Raw genomic sequence first — 17,176 nt, forward strand, 5'->3', positions numbered from 1 at the left:
TTTTTTTATTTTTATTTATAACTTTGACATATATTATTTATAAAAGGACTATCATACATTATGGTTAAATTGCATTATATTCATTACTGAATTTTGTACATTTTTATTTTATATTGTTTTAAACAATTAGGTAATGAATAAAAATGTATAAAATTTGGTAGTGAATATAATGCAATATACTCATAATGTATCATAGTACTTGTAGAAATAATATATGTCAAAGTTATAAATAAAAATAAAAAAAACAATAGATGGATGTTGAACCATAGACCTCTAGGTTCTCATAAACATCAAGAACCACTAGGCTACATAGCTATTTCATTATTAATATACAATGGAAGTCGTATTTAGTGTACACGACTTCCGTAGAGAGAGAATATGTCAGGGAAGTCGTGGACCCCATCCACGACTTTCCCCCCGAAGTCGTGGACCCCATCCACGACTTCCCTAAAAATACACTACTTCCGTAAATATTTTGAAACCTATACCAAACGTGTGATAGTGTAATCAAACTACACTATCCACGTAAATTTTCCCACATATGTCTATTGTTGTTTGTTGAAGAAGAAAAAAACAGAACAAAACCAATTATCTATCCTGCATGTTGTGTAAATGGGCACTTGTTATAGCTGTAAGCAGAAGTGAAAAAAAATCATCAAATAAAGAAGTAAAAAACCATAAGTCCTAGTCTAAAAACTGTGTATAATATGAAAATTATGATTATAATATTTTTTTTATTTCTTTAGGAGGATATTACTCAATCTCATCTAATTCAATAGTCTCTAATTAGGACTAGTGTAGTCTCATAATATGGCTCATATCAAATCTCTTACTTACTATGTATGTTGTTCTTCTCATTTCCTTGATTAGTTGATTCATTTTCAACCATACAAGTTCCATTTTATTCAATGAAAGAGATTAATGCTTCATCATAAAAAGATAACAAATAATCAAATATTTGGTCATGTTCTTAAAACAACTTGAAAATGTGTCTTTGGCAAAACTAGTTCGTAGGTGTGATTTTTTTGGTATTACCAATAATATTCTTACCTTTTTTGGTAAGTAATTAATCCCTTTCGGGGTCCGTGTCTGCCCATCATACTAAGTGTCGCTCCCAATAATCGAACATTCAATCTTAGGATCAAGTGTAACCTTACATTACTAGACCAACACCTTATTGGTCTCTCTAGGTTGATTAAATAAAAATATTAAATTCATATTGTAACTTCAACTACTCTTTTAACTTTCTAGTCTAAAGTGTATGGCTCCACTTGATCCTTAAGGTTGAAGATTCGATTCTTAGGAGCAACATTTGTTAAGAGGGACAACCACGTATCCTGAAAGATGTTAATTCCTTACTCAAAAAGATTGGATCCTCTTGGCAATACCAAAACTTTATAGGTATATAATTATATTTTTTTAGTTGCCTAGTCGTTACAAAATACTAGTGTTAATTCTCTCACTGTTTTTTGTATGCAATATTTAAATTCTGACGAAATTTGTTTTTCATTTGTAAAGTTTGAATTCGGATCCTTGTTTTTCCAGTGACCCGTGATTTTCATATTGCACTGTCTTTCTTTGTTTTTATATGCATTTGCTGATACATATTGTTTGCATACTTGTCTTTATTGATAATATAATATAATATTAATAATTCATTGGTCGGGCAAGGTGACTAAATTTTGGTAGAGATTTTTTAACTGATACTCAGTCCTAGATCTAACAATAACTCGACCCGAAATATTGACCCAATACTCGATTAAATTCAATATATATATTTTAGATAAAGTCTTCTCAAAATAACTTATTATTATGAATATAAAATTTGACATATAAAATAATTTATGTATATATTGTTAATCATGTATATATGATGAAAAAAACTAAAGAATTAATGATATTTTTGACTAAAGATGTGTCATCATTGTATATAAATTAAGTAATAATATATACAAACATTATGAATGATTGATCAGGTTTGTCTCATACTCGACCTTAAATCTGACCTTAGACTTGATGAGACCCAACCATATTCGAGTCCGATCATGATTGAGCCGTACCATGTGAGTGGATAGGGTTCTTGTGCACTCCTACTATGCAATATAGAACTAAAAAAATTGTCTTTTTTTTTCTGGCTAAATAATAATAATTCCATTGGAGTAAAGGGAAATGGTAAGAAGATGAAAAGGCAAAATAGTTTCTTGCTGGGGTTGATAAGAGCTAAATTAGTTATTTTAGTTTTAGGTTCTTTTCTTGAGATAGTGTTTCGATGGTAAAGTTTTATGCACAACCCAAAAAACAAAAAAAGACAGTAGAATATGAGAATCACGGGTCACTGGCTGTTATAAATAATAATTGGGAGAGTTCTTTTTTTCTTTCTTTAAACCAACTTGTATATGGAGTCATAAACTCAGAATGATTCAAAGAAGGCTTGTTTTTAAGTGAATGATTCAAAGAAATGCAAAGAATAAATGTTAGAGGGCCAGATAGATAGCCCATCTTAGTGCATCCAAACTCTGAATCCACCTATAATGATTATTATACTATTCGATTAAGGAATAAAGTGAATATTAATAATTGTTTACAAGTTGATTTTGGAGGAAAGACTTACATCCATAGGATACACTTGATGACTCTAAGCTTTATATTTCTCTTTATTCTTATCTATAACTCAACGTCAAGCAAATCTTGAGGGCTATTGGTTAAAATAACAAAGCAATAATTTTATTTTAAAAATGTTCTCGAAGATAAATTTAATATTTTGAGAACCAATAAACTTAATTTTTGAATATAATTTTTACCTGATTATTTTCATTAATAAATGTTCTTAGGTACTCTTTAACTATAGGTTTTTTTTAATGAAAATGCAATCATCTTATTCCTAATCTCAAAACTTGCCATTTTAGTGTATTGTGCTGATATATTTACTGTTAGTTTCACAATTATAAGTAGGATCGATTTTGTTATTTAATGAAAGAATTAGAAATTGGGAAATTAACTTTACTACTTTTCATTGTATTAAATACATCATGTACCAAAAAAATTGTACCAAAAAAAAAATACATTATTTACCAACAAGACATTGGTTTAATAGTAAGATGACTAACAAGTCAATGGTTTAATTCCTAGAGTGACACAACTACGTAACACGAAAAAGATTAGTTTTTTACTCTTGAGTGAAGGGATACAATTGGTACTTTGTTAGTACAAAAAATACATAATTTACATCACAAAGTTATCATTTTTCCCTCCTAGTCCCGTGCCTTTTATAAATTGAGGTTAGAGCAGTATGAAATAAGTTATCATGTTCAAAAATGCAGAAGGACGCAAATTGTAAGGGAAATAACTGATTCCTGTTGTTTATGCTGAAAAATCCAAGATAGATATGTGTTGAAACCAATAATAAAGGGGGATTCAAAGTAAATTTCTAATTGTTTATACCACTAGCAGACGGCAACAACAGATTTGACTAGAGGGTTGTGGGAATATTTCAATGTTAACCTAAAGCTACACAAAATAACACTACCTCTTCTATTGAGATACACTGGATCACAGGGAAAGAAAACAAGTAGGTTCTAATGGACGTGAATAGATAAGTAACATTCCTTAAGATGAATGGTGACACATAATACTGACATCTCCATAATTCATAGAATCATGATTTCTCCCTCTAGACCCATTTCATTTCCTAATAGTACACTAATGATGGAAAAATATACTTTATTGAATCACATCCTTGTTATTTCACATAATATCCTTGTGATATCATTTAATTATTCAAGTATAAACAACAAAGGATATTTCTTCTCTACATTAGTCAATATCATTTAAGTATCTCCTTAACTATTAAATTATGAATAATGGTTACCTCAGGGGATGTGATTTAGGCAGTGCACTCTGTACATATCAAACAATATCTAAATGAAACACATTTTTCAAGTGTCACATACAGCTGACATTGAAACATAGTGTAAACATATAACATTTCTCTGACAAATGAAGTCTTATTCAGATTTCAATTCATAAAATTTGGCAGCTCCTGTAGAATTTATTTGTCACAACTAGAATGTTCAACAAAAAGCTGGTTAAAGAACACAATCAGATTTTTCAAGGTGTACTGAAATTACTTCATACAATATTATACATAAGTTAACCAAGAAGTGCAAAAATAGGGCTAATGTGTTCTTATTGAACTTGAAACATAAAATTCATAATACATTTGACAAATAGATATATTCAAGCTGTAATGATACCCGCCAGTATATCACTTTTGTCGCGCATATAAATTGTGTAAACTAGACGAATTGCATCCAGCCATCCATCTAATGATTCCCATGAGTCAGCAACCTTGATAATCCAAGAAATAAAAATGAAATTAGAGCTGCATTTTCAAAAGCTATAGAGATTTTTGTGCTTCTGGCTTGAAATGATGCATATTTGAAAGATTTCATCAACCCGTAAGAAATTTATAAAAATTTGGATTTTGCAGAACAAATTTAAAAATACATTGGAGAGAAGTGGGGGAGGGGTTACTCCAGAAATACATGAATGGACTTTGCCTTTTATACAAATGCACAGTGAGAAGTACTGAAAGCATGAAGAATGTTGGCCCTCTAGGCGCTAGTTATCAAAACAGACCAAGCCATCGTCAGAAACGGTGTTTTTGAAAGAAAGCAACAGGATTGACTAAGAAATAAAATCGTTGAAGGAAGTTGTTGGGAAATCAAGGAAGGAAGGCAGAGTTATTTCATTATTAAATGAAGACAAGTCTAGCTTATTCAATTGTTAAAAGGAGTAAGAAAAGGAAACTCAGAATTTGAGAGAGAATCTGATTTTTGATATTGTATTGATTTGTATTTTCTTGATACAATGAAGAATAGAAGCTAGGCTTCTATCTATAGTAGTGCAACTTCTACTGATGCAATTATTTTGGGAGCTACAAAAGTGTAACTGCCACTAACTGTTTTCAACTCATAAGCAACTAATTACAATATGTTGGACAACTAAGCAAACAGAAAATACACCTTATACAAAGAGAAATAATAAGAAATAATACGAGTTTATTCTAATATACCTCCCTAAAGCTGTGGGTGTATTGAAAACATATCAACCACTTGAAGTAGCTTTCTTATGTTCAAAAACCTTGAGTTAGAGAGTGGCTTAGTCAAGGCATCGGCTGTTTGAGCTTCAGATAGTACATGCTTGTCTTGCAAAAGCTTGGATTGGACTCTGTCTCTTACAAAGAATAGGTCCAATTCAATGTGTTTTGTCCTGTGATGCAGAATAGGATTGTGTGCCATGGCCACAATGCTGAGATTGTCACATAGAACTAGAGGACACTGATGAGCAAATTTGAGTTCTGAGCATAGTGACTCAACCCAAATGAGTTATTGAGAAGCTAGAACTAGGCTTCTATATGCAGCCTCAATACTTGATCTGGAAATAGTTTGTTGCTTTTTAGACCACCAAGTAACAATATTTGGTCCTACAAATAGGCAGGCATCTGAGATGGATTTTCTATCATCTGGATCTGATGCCCAATCAGCATCACAAAAGGCTGTGATGGATAAAGGAGAGTGAGGATTAGCTGGTTTAAGTTGAATACCAAGAGTGATAGTTCCTTGTAAGTACCTTAGAATCCTTTTTACTGCAGTCCAGTGATGTTCCAAGGGATTGGACATATATTGGCACACTTTATTTACACTGAATACAAGATCTGGTCTTGTGATTGTTGCATATTGAAGTGCTCCCACTATAGATTTGTAGATTGTGGGATTGTCAAAGGGTGAGGATCCAGTCTTTGTTAGTTTACAAGAAGAAGACATAGGAGTAGGCAATGGCTTAGCAGAGTCCATGTTGGCCTTTTTAAGAAGGTCCTTGACATACTTTGTTTGAGAAAGAAATAGAGAACCATTAGATATAGGTTTGACTTCAATACCAAGAAAGTATTCCAGGGATCCTAGCCTTTTTAAGGCAAAAGCATTACTGAATCTTTCAATAAGTTGATTAACTTGGGAAGTAGAGGAACCTGTCACAATGATATCATCCACATAAACAAGAACATAAAGCCTGAACGTAGATGAAGTGTGAATGAACAATGAGTTGTCACACCTGCTATTAAGGAATCCAAACTGAACAAGAGTGCTCTTAAGCTTCTCAAACCACTGTCTTGGAGCATGTTTTAAGCCATAAAGAGACTTATGAAGTCTGCACACTTGAGTCTTGTCACCATTATGAAATCCAACAGGTTGAACCATATAAACTTCTTCATGTAGAATGCCATTTAGAAAAATATTGTTGATGTCTAGTTGTTCTAGAGGCCAGTGGAATGTTACTGCTAAGGTGAGAAGAATTCTGATAGTGATGGGCTTAACAACAGCGGAGAAGGTCTCTGTATAATCAATACCCTGTTTTTGATGAAAACCCTTAGCCACAAGCCTGGCTTTATACTTGTTCACTGTTCCATCAGAATTTTCCTTAATCCTAAACACCCATTTACAACCAATAGCTTGTTTTCCTTTAGGCAAATCAACTATGGACCAAGTGCCTAACTTCATTAGTGCAGTGTATCCTTCTTGCATAGCCTGAACCCGAAGAGGATCACTGAGAGCACGTTTGACAGAGGTTGGCTCACTTTGAGCAAGCAGCACTCTAGGTACTCTAGGAACAAATGACTTATCAATTCCAGACTTGGATCGAGTCTGCATGGGATAAGTGGACTGAGGAACAAGAGAAACAGAAGGAATGGAAAGAGACTCAGAGTTTGATATTGGTGACTCACTATTTGAAGTTTCTGGAATGATGTTAGGTGAAGAAGGATGTGTTGGTGATAAGGAAGGACACATGGTAACCTGATTAGGTGAAGTCGTTGAAACTGAAAAAGGAGAAGATGAGGGTGGAAAAGGAGTAATAGTGAGACCAAAATCTGTAGAATTGGAAGTAGTGTGAGGATAGAAGTGTGTTATTTGAGGAGGATGAGACATGTGAGAAGACACACGTTCTGAGTGTGAAACAACTAACTCTTTTGAGGCAAAGGGGAAGACATACTCATTGAACACAACATCTTTTGAAATATATAGCCTGCCATCATGTGAAAGACAATTGTAACCTTTATGATGAGTGGAATATCCTAGAAAAATACATTCAGAAGACCTGACTTATAATTTGTGATTGTTATAAGGTCTTAATAAGAGAAAACAGACACACCCAAACACCTTAAGGAAAGAATAGTCAGGTTGTACTCCAAACAACATAGAGTGAGGAGAGGACTGGTTTAGAGAAAATGAGGATAACCTATTGATAAGAAAAACAGTTGTGGTAAAAGCACATTCCCAGTATGACATAGGCAGAGATACATGAGTAAGAAGTGCTAAACTAGTTTCTACTATATGCCTATGTTTTCTCTCAACAGTGCAGGCATGAAACTCTATGAAAAATTGACTTGAAGAGTGTGGATGATAAGGAATTCTTGGTTGATTGTAGGAATAGAGAGAGTTTCTTGGCCTTGAGTAATGAGAAGGCATTGCATGAGTTGTGATGTGTGGTGCTGGAGGATGACCAAAAGAAGCATATGGATCTGAGGTCTGATTTGAAGTATTGTACTGATGACCATAAGCAGAAGGCATTGTATAGGAAGTATCATAGGGTGCATAGTAACACCAGGTCACATCATGACCATGTTTGTTGCAATAATCAAAAAAATATACTGAAGATCTTCCTGATGACCTACCACCACGATCACGTCTGCCAAAACGTCACCCTCCACGAGATCCATTATGTATCTGACCTGAAGGACCCTGGAATGAAGGCACTGAGGGAAATCTTGCACGATAAGGAGGATGAGATTGTGGAAAAGTGGCAGTGTTGATCGCAGAAGCAAGGGATTGAGTAGGAGAAGGTTCAACAGTAGTAACATTAGCAGAAAAAGCATCAGATACAGTTTTATGCTTATTTTTTCACTAACCTGGACTCATAAGTTAGAAGAAACTGTTCTAACTCGTTAATAGAAGGAGGATGAGTTTGTCCTTCAATAGTAGTGATGAGAGGATGAAACTTTTCATTGATTCCATCTACTACAAAATCAACATGTTCTTCCAAGGTAATTGGAGCTCCAATTGAGGCAAGAGAATCAGTCAACATCTTAATTTTTGAGAAATAATTAGAAATGCAATTAGATCCTTGTGAAACATTACGAAGTTGTGCCCTAAGTTGTCGACTTCGTGCTTTAGTGTGAGCATTGCAAAAAGAATGCAATTCGTACTAGAGTTGAAAGGAAGAAGTGCAACCTACCACACGAGGTCTTATCGAATATGAGATAGAATTCAGAAGCCATGAGAAAACATTCTGATCTTGTTCTTCCCAACTTAAGAAGCAGGATTGATTTGATGTTGAATACGATCTGATTCATGAAGAAATTGTGGTGGAAATTCAGGATTTAGAACGAATCTAAGGACTTGATTTGCTTTGAGAACAACCAGCATGAACTGGCTCCAGGTCATGTAGTTTTTCTCGGTTAGTTTTGTGATTGGAAGAGGAAGAGAAATCGTAGGAGAAAGAGCTTGAACCGGTGCAGCAGAAGAAGGATTTAGTGGTGAATCCACGGAAGGAGGATCAATGGTAGCGTCAGCCATGAAAAGCTCTTGATACCATGTAAGAAAATGAAACTCAGAGAATCTGATTTTTGATATTGTATTGATTTGTATTTTCTTGATACAATGAAGAATAGAAGCTAGGCTTCTATTTATAGTAGTGCAACTTCTACTGATGCAGTTATTTTGGCAGTTACAAAAGTGTAACTGCCACTAACTGTTTTCAACTCATAAGCAACTAATTACAATATTCTGGACAGCTAAGCAAACAGAAAATACACCTTATACAAAGAGAAATAATAAGAAATAATACGAGCTTATTCTAATAAAAGGATATAGGTTTCCAAAATTACCATACATCTTCAATGAAAATTCATTTTGGGCTCTCAGATTAAAAGACCTCCGATGAGTGTGGAGGAAGGAAACAACAAATTTATGCAATGTGGTTAAACTCAATAAATATGTTGCTCACCAAGAAAACTGTTCCATGCACTGTATCTATGCAGAGGCCTGCACCAGGTGGTAAAGTCAGATCAGCACATGCTGATACCGAAATAATATCTGCTATGTCTACTTTTATGGTCTTATCCTTATTCACTGAATCTATCGATCTGCCTGAGAGAGTTTGAGGTACTTGTCTCTGTTCACCCTGTGATTTAATTAACATAGTGCATTAATGATACTTGAGCCTAGAGGCTTTCCAATGATTTTAAAACGAATTGTTAGTTGCCTCTTAAAGAATATCAATATACCAGCAATACCTGTTGAAGCCTTTCATGATCCAAAAAGAATTCTGATCGTTTCCAGTCATTATGAGGTGCAATTGTTTTGCCCGCAGGAGGTGCAGTTAAATATCCAACTTTAAGGTGTGGTAATGGTAGCTGTAAAAATTGAATTCCGTTCAAGTTAGTGTCAAAATGAATAATTCCATAACTTCCATCAACTACTTGCATAGTAATAAAACAGCTTAAATAGCAGTGCATATTAATTCAAGTAAGAGGTCAGTTAACTTCTACTAGAAAGAAGATAGGTTGACTCATTTCCAGCATAATAGTTACTATCGTACAAACCGTACGATACGTATCAAGATTCGATATGGTTTGAGTTTCCATCGATACAAATCGCAGGGTGCATCTTTTTTTATCCTGAATTGCAGAGTGTATCGCCAGAATCACTTCTTAATTGTGATTCTTGCGAGCCTGAAATGAGCCGGTCATGCTCCAATTCGGGTCAGGTCATTCACAGGCCATTAATAAAAACTTACAAGACATCATTTATTGGCTGTTTTTTTTAATAAATAAAAAACAGTTCACAATGCAACCAATTTTAAGTTTTTAATGTGGCCCAAACCATAATTTTTACCCCCTGCCTATTGACTTCAGACTTTGCATCCCTGAGATGTAAAAACAATAGAGTAAAACCCTTTGTTTCTGTCGCATACTACTACATTTCTTCTAGCTGCCATCAAAATGGTTTGTTTGAAGAATCGGAATTATGAAGTCTTCTGCTGTCACTTGGAACAGTTGAACTTGTGTTATTTTGCTATTATGGTAGAAGTTGTGACTTGAATTTGTGTTATTTACTGTTATTTTGATGTTTTATGAATCTTATGACTCATGTTATGACATATTTTAGAATGTTTAATTATTGATTATTAATCTTAGGATTCACGATATTATTCGCTTCATATTCAGAAAATAGACCTTCCGATTCACGATCCGACTACCACGATTTTAAATACTACAGAAGGGGATCAAGTCCCATACAACACTATAGTTGCTTAACAATACATGAAAATGAAATTAGATAGCTTGACCGAAAAAACTTTTTAAATCATTTAAAATGATTAGTTCAGTTGCATACTGCTATTGGTACAGGTCGAAAGCACTGCACAAACATAATTTAGAATGAAAAGTACTCACCATAGAATGCACCAACCGCAAGGCACTGCTATAAACCTGTCACACACCAGAAGTAAAAAATAATGGGCTCATAGCAGGATTCAACCAGAGGGGAAAAAAGGATATAGCACAAGAAAATAAATATAATGATAAGCGTAATAAAGTAATGTGTTACTAGACTAACAACAAGCATTTTTAATCCAGAAAATGAATATTAGAATAAGAATTTACTAAGAAATTCAGATAGACAATGGCTTCTTACTGAATAATTTCGCTTCAATGCATAAGCAGCCGCAATATATATTGCAGATTGGCTGTACAGTTCATCTGGGGAAACTTCTTGAGCACTTATTGATCCCGCAGTTCTTAAAGTGTCCTCCGCTAATCCATACTGCAAAGACAAATAAGGTGAGTGAATTCTACAGTCCTAATACTTTTTACATTAACGTCAATCCAAGGCAACAAAAGCATTGAGTCATTAAATCTATGTAAATGAAGAAATAATCTGACCAGAACTGTTCCAAGATTATAAATTGCCCGATGGAAATCAAGTTGCAACTGTATGGCTTCACGGAACTGCATTGAAGAATATTGAAAAATCAAAATGTGGAAGAGAGTAAGTTACATTCAAAGAACATAGCTGATGTAAAAAAACTGGCTTGTCACTTCCATCCGTTTCCATTGGGAAAGTTTTGTACCTTGCTGACAGCAGTTCGCACAATCTTTTGCTTTTCTCGAGCTGGAACAATGGAACTGAGTTCCTAAAATGGAAACCAATTTAATAAAAATACAAAGAAATCAATTGAGAATTTCCAAGAAAGATTAAAGAAAACTGCAAAACAGTTCCTAAATCTCAAGGTGTAAGCATATCCCAAAGGAGACTAGAGTTGGGTGTGATTAGCAAAATGACAAAGAAACAGGTTTATAAAGCTAAAGTATTTGTTGGCATTCCAATTGTATTTTAAAGTTTTAAACTTTTTATTCTGGTTCATTCCATAAACCATTATGAATGGACGTTTTCAAGATATTTTGCCAAACTGTACAGAGCCAGTCCCAAAGCCAAAACTTTGTTGAATCTTTTCTTACATGGGTCAACAATACCTTGTAATATTAGTACCATAGTAATTGTATTGTCATGCATTAGAATTTTATGCGGCTGACATTTAATAAGTACCATACATTCCTAAATATCTAATAGTAACAAATGAAAAAATTAAGGTTAAACTATATTGCCATACTTTTGATCCTGCCAACATTTTACACTTGGCCTGTATATGTAAACAAAAATTATCAATTCAATCCCTAAACGTACAACTATTTTCAATTTGGTCTTTGGTGTATTGTTGGGTACTATCGGAACCAATTTGAATAATAATTGTCACATGGACAAAAAGTTTACTTTTTTATCTCTATATACATCCATAGTTATTTTCATTTATGCAGCTTGTATCCATTTTGCAGCTTTTAAGTGAAAATTATTAATAGGATTAAGTTTAGACTATTAAAAACAGCTAATAAGCCCATCAATGAGATTTTTTATTTTTTACCGTGTACATATAAATTAAGTTATTCACTGTAGGTTTATGATAAATAAATAAAAATAACTATATATATATATATATATATATATTCATTTATAAACTTAGATCCGATCACAACTACCAATGTTTGAGACACTCAAACATAAAAAAAATACTTATTCTGATCATTATGAAACAAAGCATCAAGTATTATTACCTTAGAGACATCGAAATTACATTACAGGTGAACATGAGTAATAAGCAATCATTTCCATCCTTTTAAGATTAAGTAATATATATATATATATATGATTACATGTATATATTATTATTTTTATGACATCGACTGCATGCTAGGATGAGATTTATTCACAAGAGCCCCAATGTTCTTTTTAATAAAGATTTTTTGAAGAGAAGTTAAAATGTTCATTTCTTTGAAAAAGGTGAAAACAGTTTCTTTAAGAGCTTTTTCTAAGAAGCTATTTTTTTTTGCTTCTCCAAAGAAGAATTCATTGTCATTCTTTGCAAAAGGAGAAAAAAATTACTGTCAAACTTTTAGCAGTTTGTATTTGTATGAAGTTTAGAAATGCTTGTACAATAAAACAATCTGGAAATTAATACCTGAAGAGCAAGACCCCAGTTGTTAAGAGCCTGAAATAGATTCCATGAGAGTCAGTAACAAGGGCACAATATGAAAATGAGCATGTTTGTGAAGAAATTAAGGTTGTAGGATCAGAATCATATATTATATAACGAAACAAGAAAAAGTTGTTCCAAAATCATGTTCTGACTCCAAGAGAAGTCACAAGACACTTTTAACAATTAATTGAGATAAACCTGAGGACTGTTCCAATTGAGTTGGACTGCTTTTTCATAGTTCCTTGTTGCCTGGAAAAGAAAATGTTAAATTTAATAAAAAAAATAGAATGCCATTGTGAGATGATATGCCTTTCACTATAAATCAACACCTAAAAAACTATAACCTAAAATGTGAAAACTTCTTCTACTCAGTACGAGTTCTTTATGAAGAACTATCTAATATCCATCCAATGAATTTTTTTAATGAAAGAGAAGAAGCTGCCAAAAATCATAAAAATTTCTTCAATGCCTAAATCAGGGGTGGCAAAATTATCCATAATCCACACTCCATCGAAGTCCACGATAAATTAAATCTACCCAATCCTTCCATTTAAGTTAATGAATTTAAATGGATACAATCCAACAGATAATTTGAGTAATGGATGTATTCAAATCCATTCATTATATCCAATGGATATCCACTTACATATCCATCCAAAAAAAAAAATATTCTACTAAAAAGGATTGGAGAAAGAGTACTGGATCATCCAAAATGTGCAAGGAGAAAGTAAAACATTGAAGGTATAAAAAGGATTATTGAAAAAGTATATTTAAAAAATGCTTTAAAGAATTCTTTCTTGAAAATATGATTTTTTAAAAGTGATTGTGGTTTCAATCTTATAAAAAAAATTGACAAATCAAATGGATGGGTTGAAATCCATGCGCAAAGTTTAGATATGGATGGATTATAAATATGATTTAATGGATCTTATATGGATTGGTGGATAGTTTTTCACCCATCCATCGGGATCCTAATTCAAATCTATCCAATTGTCACACGTAGCCTAAATATACATGAAGTGTGAATGCACTAATAAAAGGCAACATTTACTTTTGCTGACCTGTTTCCATAGCTCTTCTGCTTCTTTTGTGCGACCACGCATTTTTGCCCGGTCAGAGATTGCTATAGCCCAATTGTAGAAAGCCTGGATACAATCAGACGGAAGGGGAAATGAAAAGGACAGACACTCAATTTGTGCATAGATATACAAACATAACTTATTTGCAATAGGTACAAATTTGGGCTTTCCTATCATTATCTATACACACATCACAAGAGCATAATCCAAGTATTATCACAGTACAAAAGGCAATGGTCCTGCAATTAGACTGACTGCCAATTTTCAAAGTAGCAGAGGTGGCTACCGATCCCAAAGTTGGATATTTATATTTGGTAAAGCATGCCTGGTAGTTAAATGGTAGCTCCAGCAAGTTCTAAAGGAAGGTGATAGAAAATATTGGCAATATATGAACAGGCCAAGATTTTTTGGCTTCTTTTTCTTCTAAAAAGGGGTTGGCCTCAAAGGATGACTGTAGACACAAATCAATGGGTGTAGTAAAGTCAAGCTCAAAGGGCAATTGCAAACACAAACCGAAAGGAGGCTCATATGGGCTGACTCAGGTCAGTTCATATTAAATTTTCCAAAAGGACTGAAGCTCGTTTAACAAACGAGCAGAGCTTGAGAACTTTACTGCTCAGCCAGCTAAGCTCAGCTCAGCTCGTTAATAGAACATATAAGAACAAACTACTAACTTTAATAATATAGACATTAATATTTATAAATTTTACATATGTATGAGCATGCTTATTTAAAGTTTAATTTTGGCTGTATTCACATTGATACAAAAAGTCCCATTTAAGGATCAGGTGTCAGTTTGGCCCAGCTGCTAAATCTGTGTATGGGCATCCTTTTCTTCAGCAGCACTTCAGCTCACTTAAACCCCTACCCAGATCCTGGGTAAATATTGCCACCAATTCATCAAAAACTTCAATGAATGAACAGATACTACATTATGTTTCATTATTTAAAGTGGAAGTTCTTTCAGAATCAAGCTTGGCTTCACATTCATATTAGCTTCCTAATAAAACAGTAATTTCATAGGATTTCACAGGGAAGGATACCCTTACGTACATCATGTAAAGTGGGACAAAGGCGAGTAGCCTCATCATACTTTTTACAAGCTTCCTCAAGTAAAGAATCTTTAGAAGGTGAAGTAGAATCTGGACTGACATTATCTGCACTTTCCTGCAGGCAAATGAAGATTGAGTGGATAATTTATACAATAAACCTTGAACCAAGCAGAGCATATTTATAAACAGTCCAACCCAGTACCATTTTATATGATTGCAATAGATATCCAAGGATTATCAGTAATTCAGTATGCTACATAAAATGAAGTCCCAATCGCATTTCACTAGAAAATGCTAAATACATATTAAGTCCAACTAATTCACAATAGAATTACTGTGATGTGTACTTGTGAACACTAACAAAACACCATGCCAGCAGAACTTTTACTGAATAATAGATTGCTAAAATTCAAGCCAAGTACTGTAATAAAAACGAAGAATTTAGTAATATTATAATGGATATCCAAGGATTTTTAGCATGTATCATAAAACGAAGTTGCAATTCACTTCATGAGAAAATTCAAAATGCATATTCAGTCTGATAAATCCGTTGTCCAAAATATAAGGGTGAGACAACATAGTACACGAACCTCCCACCTAGTGTACTTGTGAATACTAACAAAACATCATGCTAGTATAACTCATACTGATTATTAGGGTTGATAATTTTCAAGCCGAGCATTCTAATAAAAAGAAAAAAGAAAAATGAAGCCAAGAAGCACATAAATTAAAAAACTAGAAAACAGGTCAGACCTGAAGTACCAATGCCCAATTGTATAGTGCATCATAATCATGTGGATTCCTCTCAATTGCAGTAGCATACCTATAAAATTCAAGCAACAAAAAACGAAAGATTTCGACGAGAATCTGCAAGAACTTTTATATGGTTTACTTATCCCTGGTTGAAGATAGAACTCATAGAATAACTGATCATGGTACCTCCTGGCAGCAAATGTAAGAACTCTTTGTCGTGACCGGCCCTCGTCGTCAACACCTACAACACTATTAATCAAATCCATTGCAGCATTGTTCTGCTCTATTTGTTGTTGCTGTTGAGCTTCATCACTGATATTTTGGAAATAATATAAAATTGCAATACATTATTACATTACGTTACACGTATGCATGTAAGTTCTAAAATTATTCACACACAAAAAAAAGAAATCAGAATCATATAAATCAATTTCTTAGTGGAATATTGTATAAGCCATTTAGGATCCACATTTTCAGGTTTCTATAGCAAAGTCAAATACGACATTGTGGAATCAAAAGCATTGTCGTTTCGATTATATAAAAAAGAGTACAAACTTGTAGGGAGATTCGGAATCTTCTTCTCTATCAGGTTCGGAATCATTTTTCAATCCGTGGAGCAATTCTCTCATAGTGAAAGTTCGAGTTCCTTCGTCTTTTTTAAGCTGAGGATGTGGCGCGTGATTGTTACTTGCGGCATTGGATCGGATTTCGGTTTGGCTGAGATCTGCATCGTTAACCGATGATCCCGATTCTGGGTTCGGATTTGGTTGAGTTTCTTTTTCTGGCTTGGGATTAGGTTCGGATTCAGGATTAGAATTTGATTGTGGTTCAGGCATTTTAGGGTGTTGGGGTTTTAGTGCGGATAAAACAGAGAATTAAGGTATAATTATAACAGAGTCTACAACATAGAGGAGCTAATGAGAATGAAGAAATACAGAGAAGACACCAGTACTTCTCGTTTTAGTCAGCTAACAGGCTAGGCTTATTTCTTTTTTGGGAATCGAGTCGAACCTTAATCTTCTATTCATCGATTATGTGTAATATTTACATAATGTGTAAGGATTTATTGAGATTAATAATGATTAAAACTTAAATAAAATAAAGATTGTATAATAACAGTTTATAAACTAATACTCTGACTACAAATATTTCTCTCTCTAATTATAGTTTATATTAATATTTATAATATAATATTTTTATATAACTAATTAGGTCATATATAAAATTTTGATACATAAAAATATAATTTAAGTGTTAATATTTGATGAGTTTATTTAAAAAATAAATTTATTAGTTTATTTAAAAGATAGATTCATTAGCTTATTTAAAGTTTTATAAAATATTAGTATTTTAAATAAGCTAACAAGTGAAATTTTAATAAACTTAAAAAAATTAAACAAATAAATAAGTTAAGTTCAAGCTCTTATACATTATAATGACTTAATCTTTTTAAGATAAAATCTAGTATAAAGAGTTAAATAATGTCTTTGTAACTTCATATACTATTGACACTCATCTTATTATGTAATAAACCACAAACCTCAATTCAAATCCTATCAATATCTTGGTTTCGTAATTACAAAGTTTTGTTTCATTGTGAGTTCATTTTTGGTTGAGGATGAGAGAAAAAATAGAATAATTTAG

General features: G+C 33.2%; 1 protein-coding gene across 1 annotated transcript; it reads right to left on the reverse strand.

Annotated features, from left to right (window-relative positions):
* Nucleotides 1-4,013: 4,013 nt before the first annotated feature.
* Nucleotides 4,014-16,547, reverse strand: LOC109338467. The gene is made up of 14 exons (XM_019575722.1): nt 16,088-16,547; nt 15,719-15,844; nt 15,533-15,602; nt 14,781-14,894; nt 13,710-13,793; nt 12,847-12,897; nt 12,631-12,660; nt 11,188-11,250; nt 11,000-11,065; nt 10,752-10,880; nt 10,511-10,546; nt 9,350-9,469; nt 9,061-9,237; nt 4,014-4,347 (listed from the first exon to the last, which is right to left on the reverse strand). The coding sequence occupies exons 1-14, from the start codon at nt 16,366-16,368 to the stop codon at nt 4,237-4,239; spliced, it is 1,458 nt and encodes a 485-aa protein (XP_019431267.1). The 5' UTR covers nt 16,369-16,547; the 3' UTR covers nt 4,014-4,236.
* Nucleotides 16,548-17,176: the final 629 nt, after the last annotated feature.

The sequence above is a fragment of the Lupinus angustifolius genome, unplaced genomic scaffold (genome assembly GCF_001865875.1).
Source record: "Lupinus angustifolius cultivar Tanjil unplaced genomic scaffold, LupAngTanjil_v1.0 Scaffold_26_27, whole genome shotgun sequence".
NCBI classification, from domain to species: domain Eukaryota; kingdom Viridiplantae; phylum Streptophyta; class Magnoliopsida; order Fabales; family Fabaceae; genus Lupinus; species Lupinus angustifolius.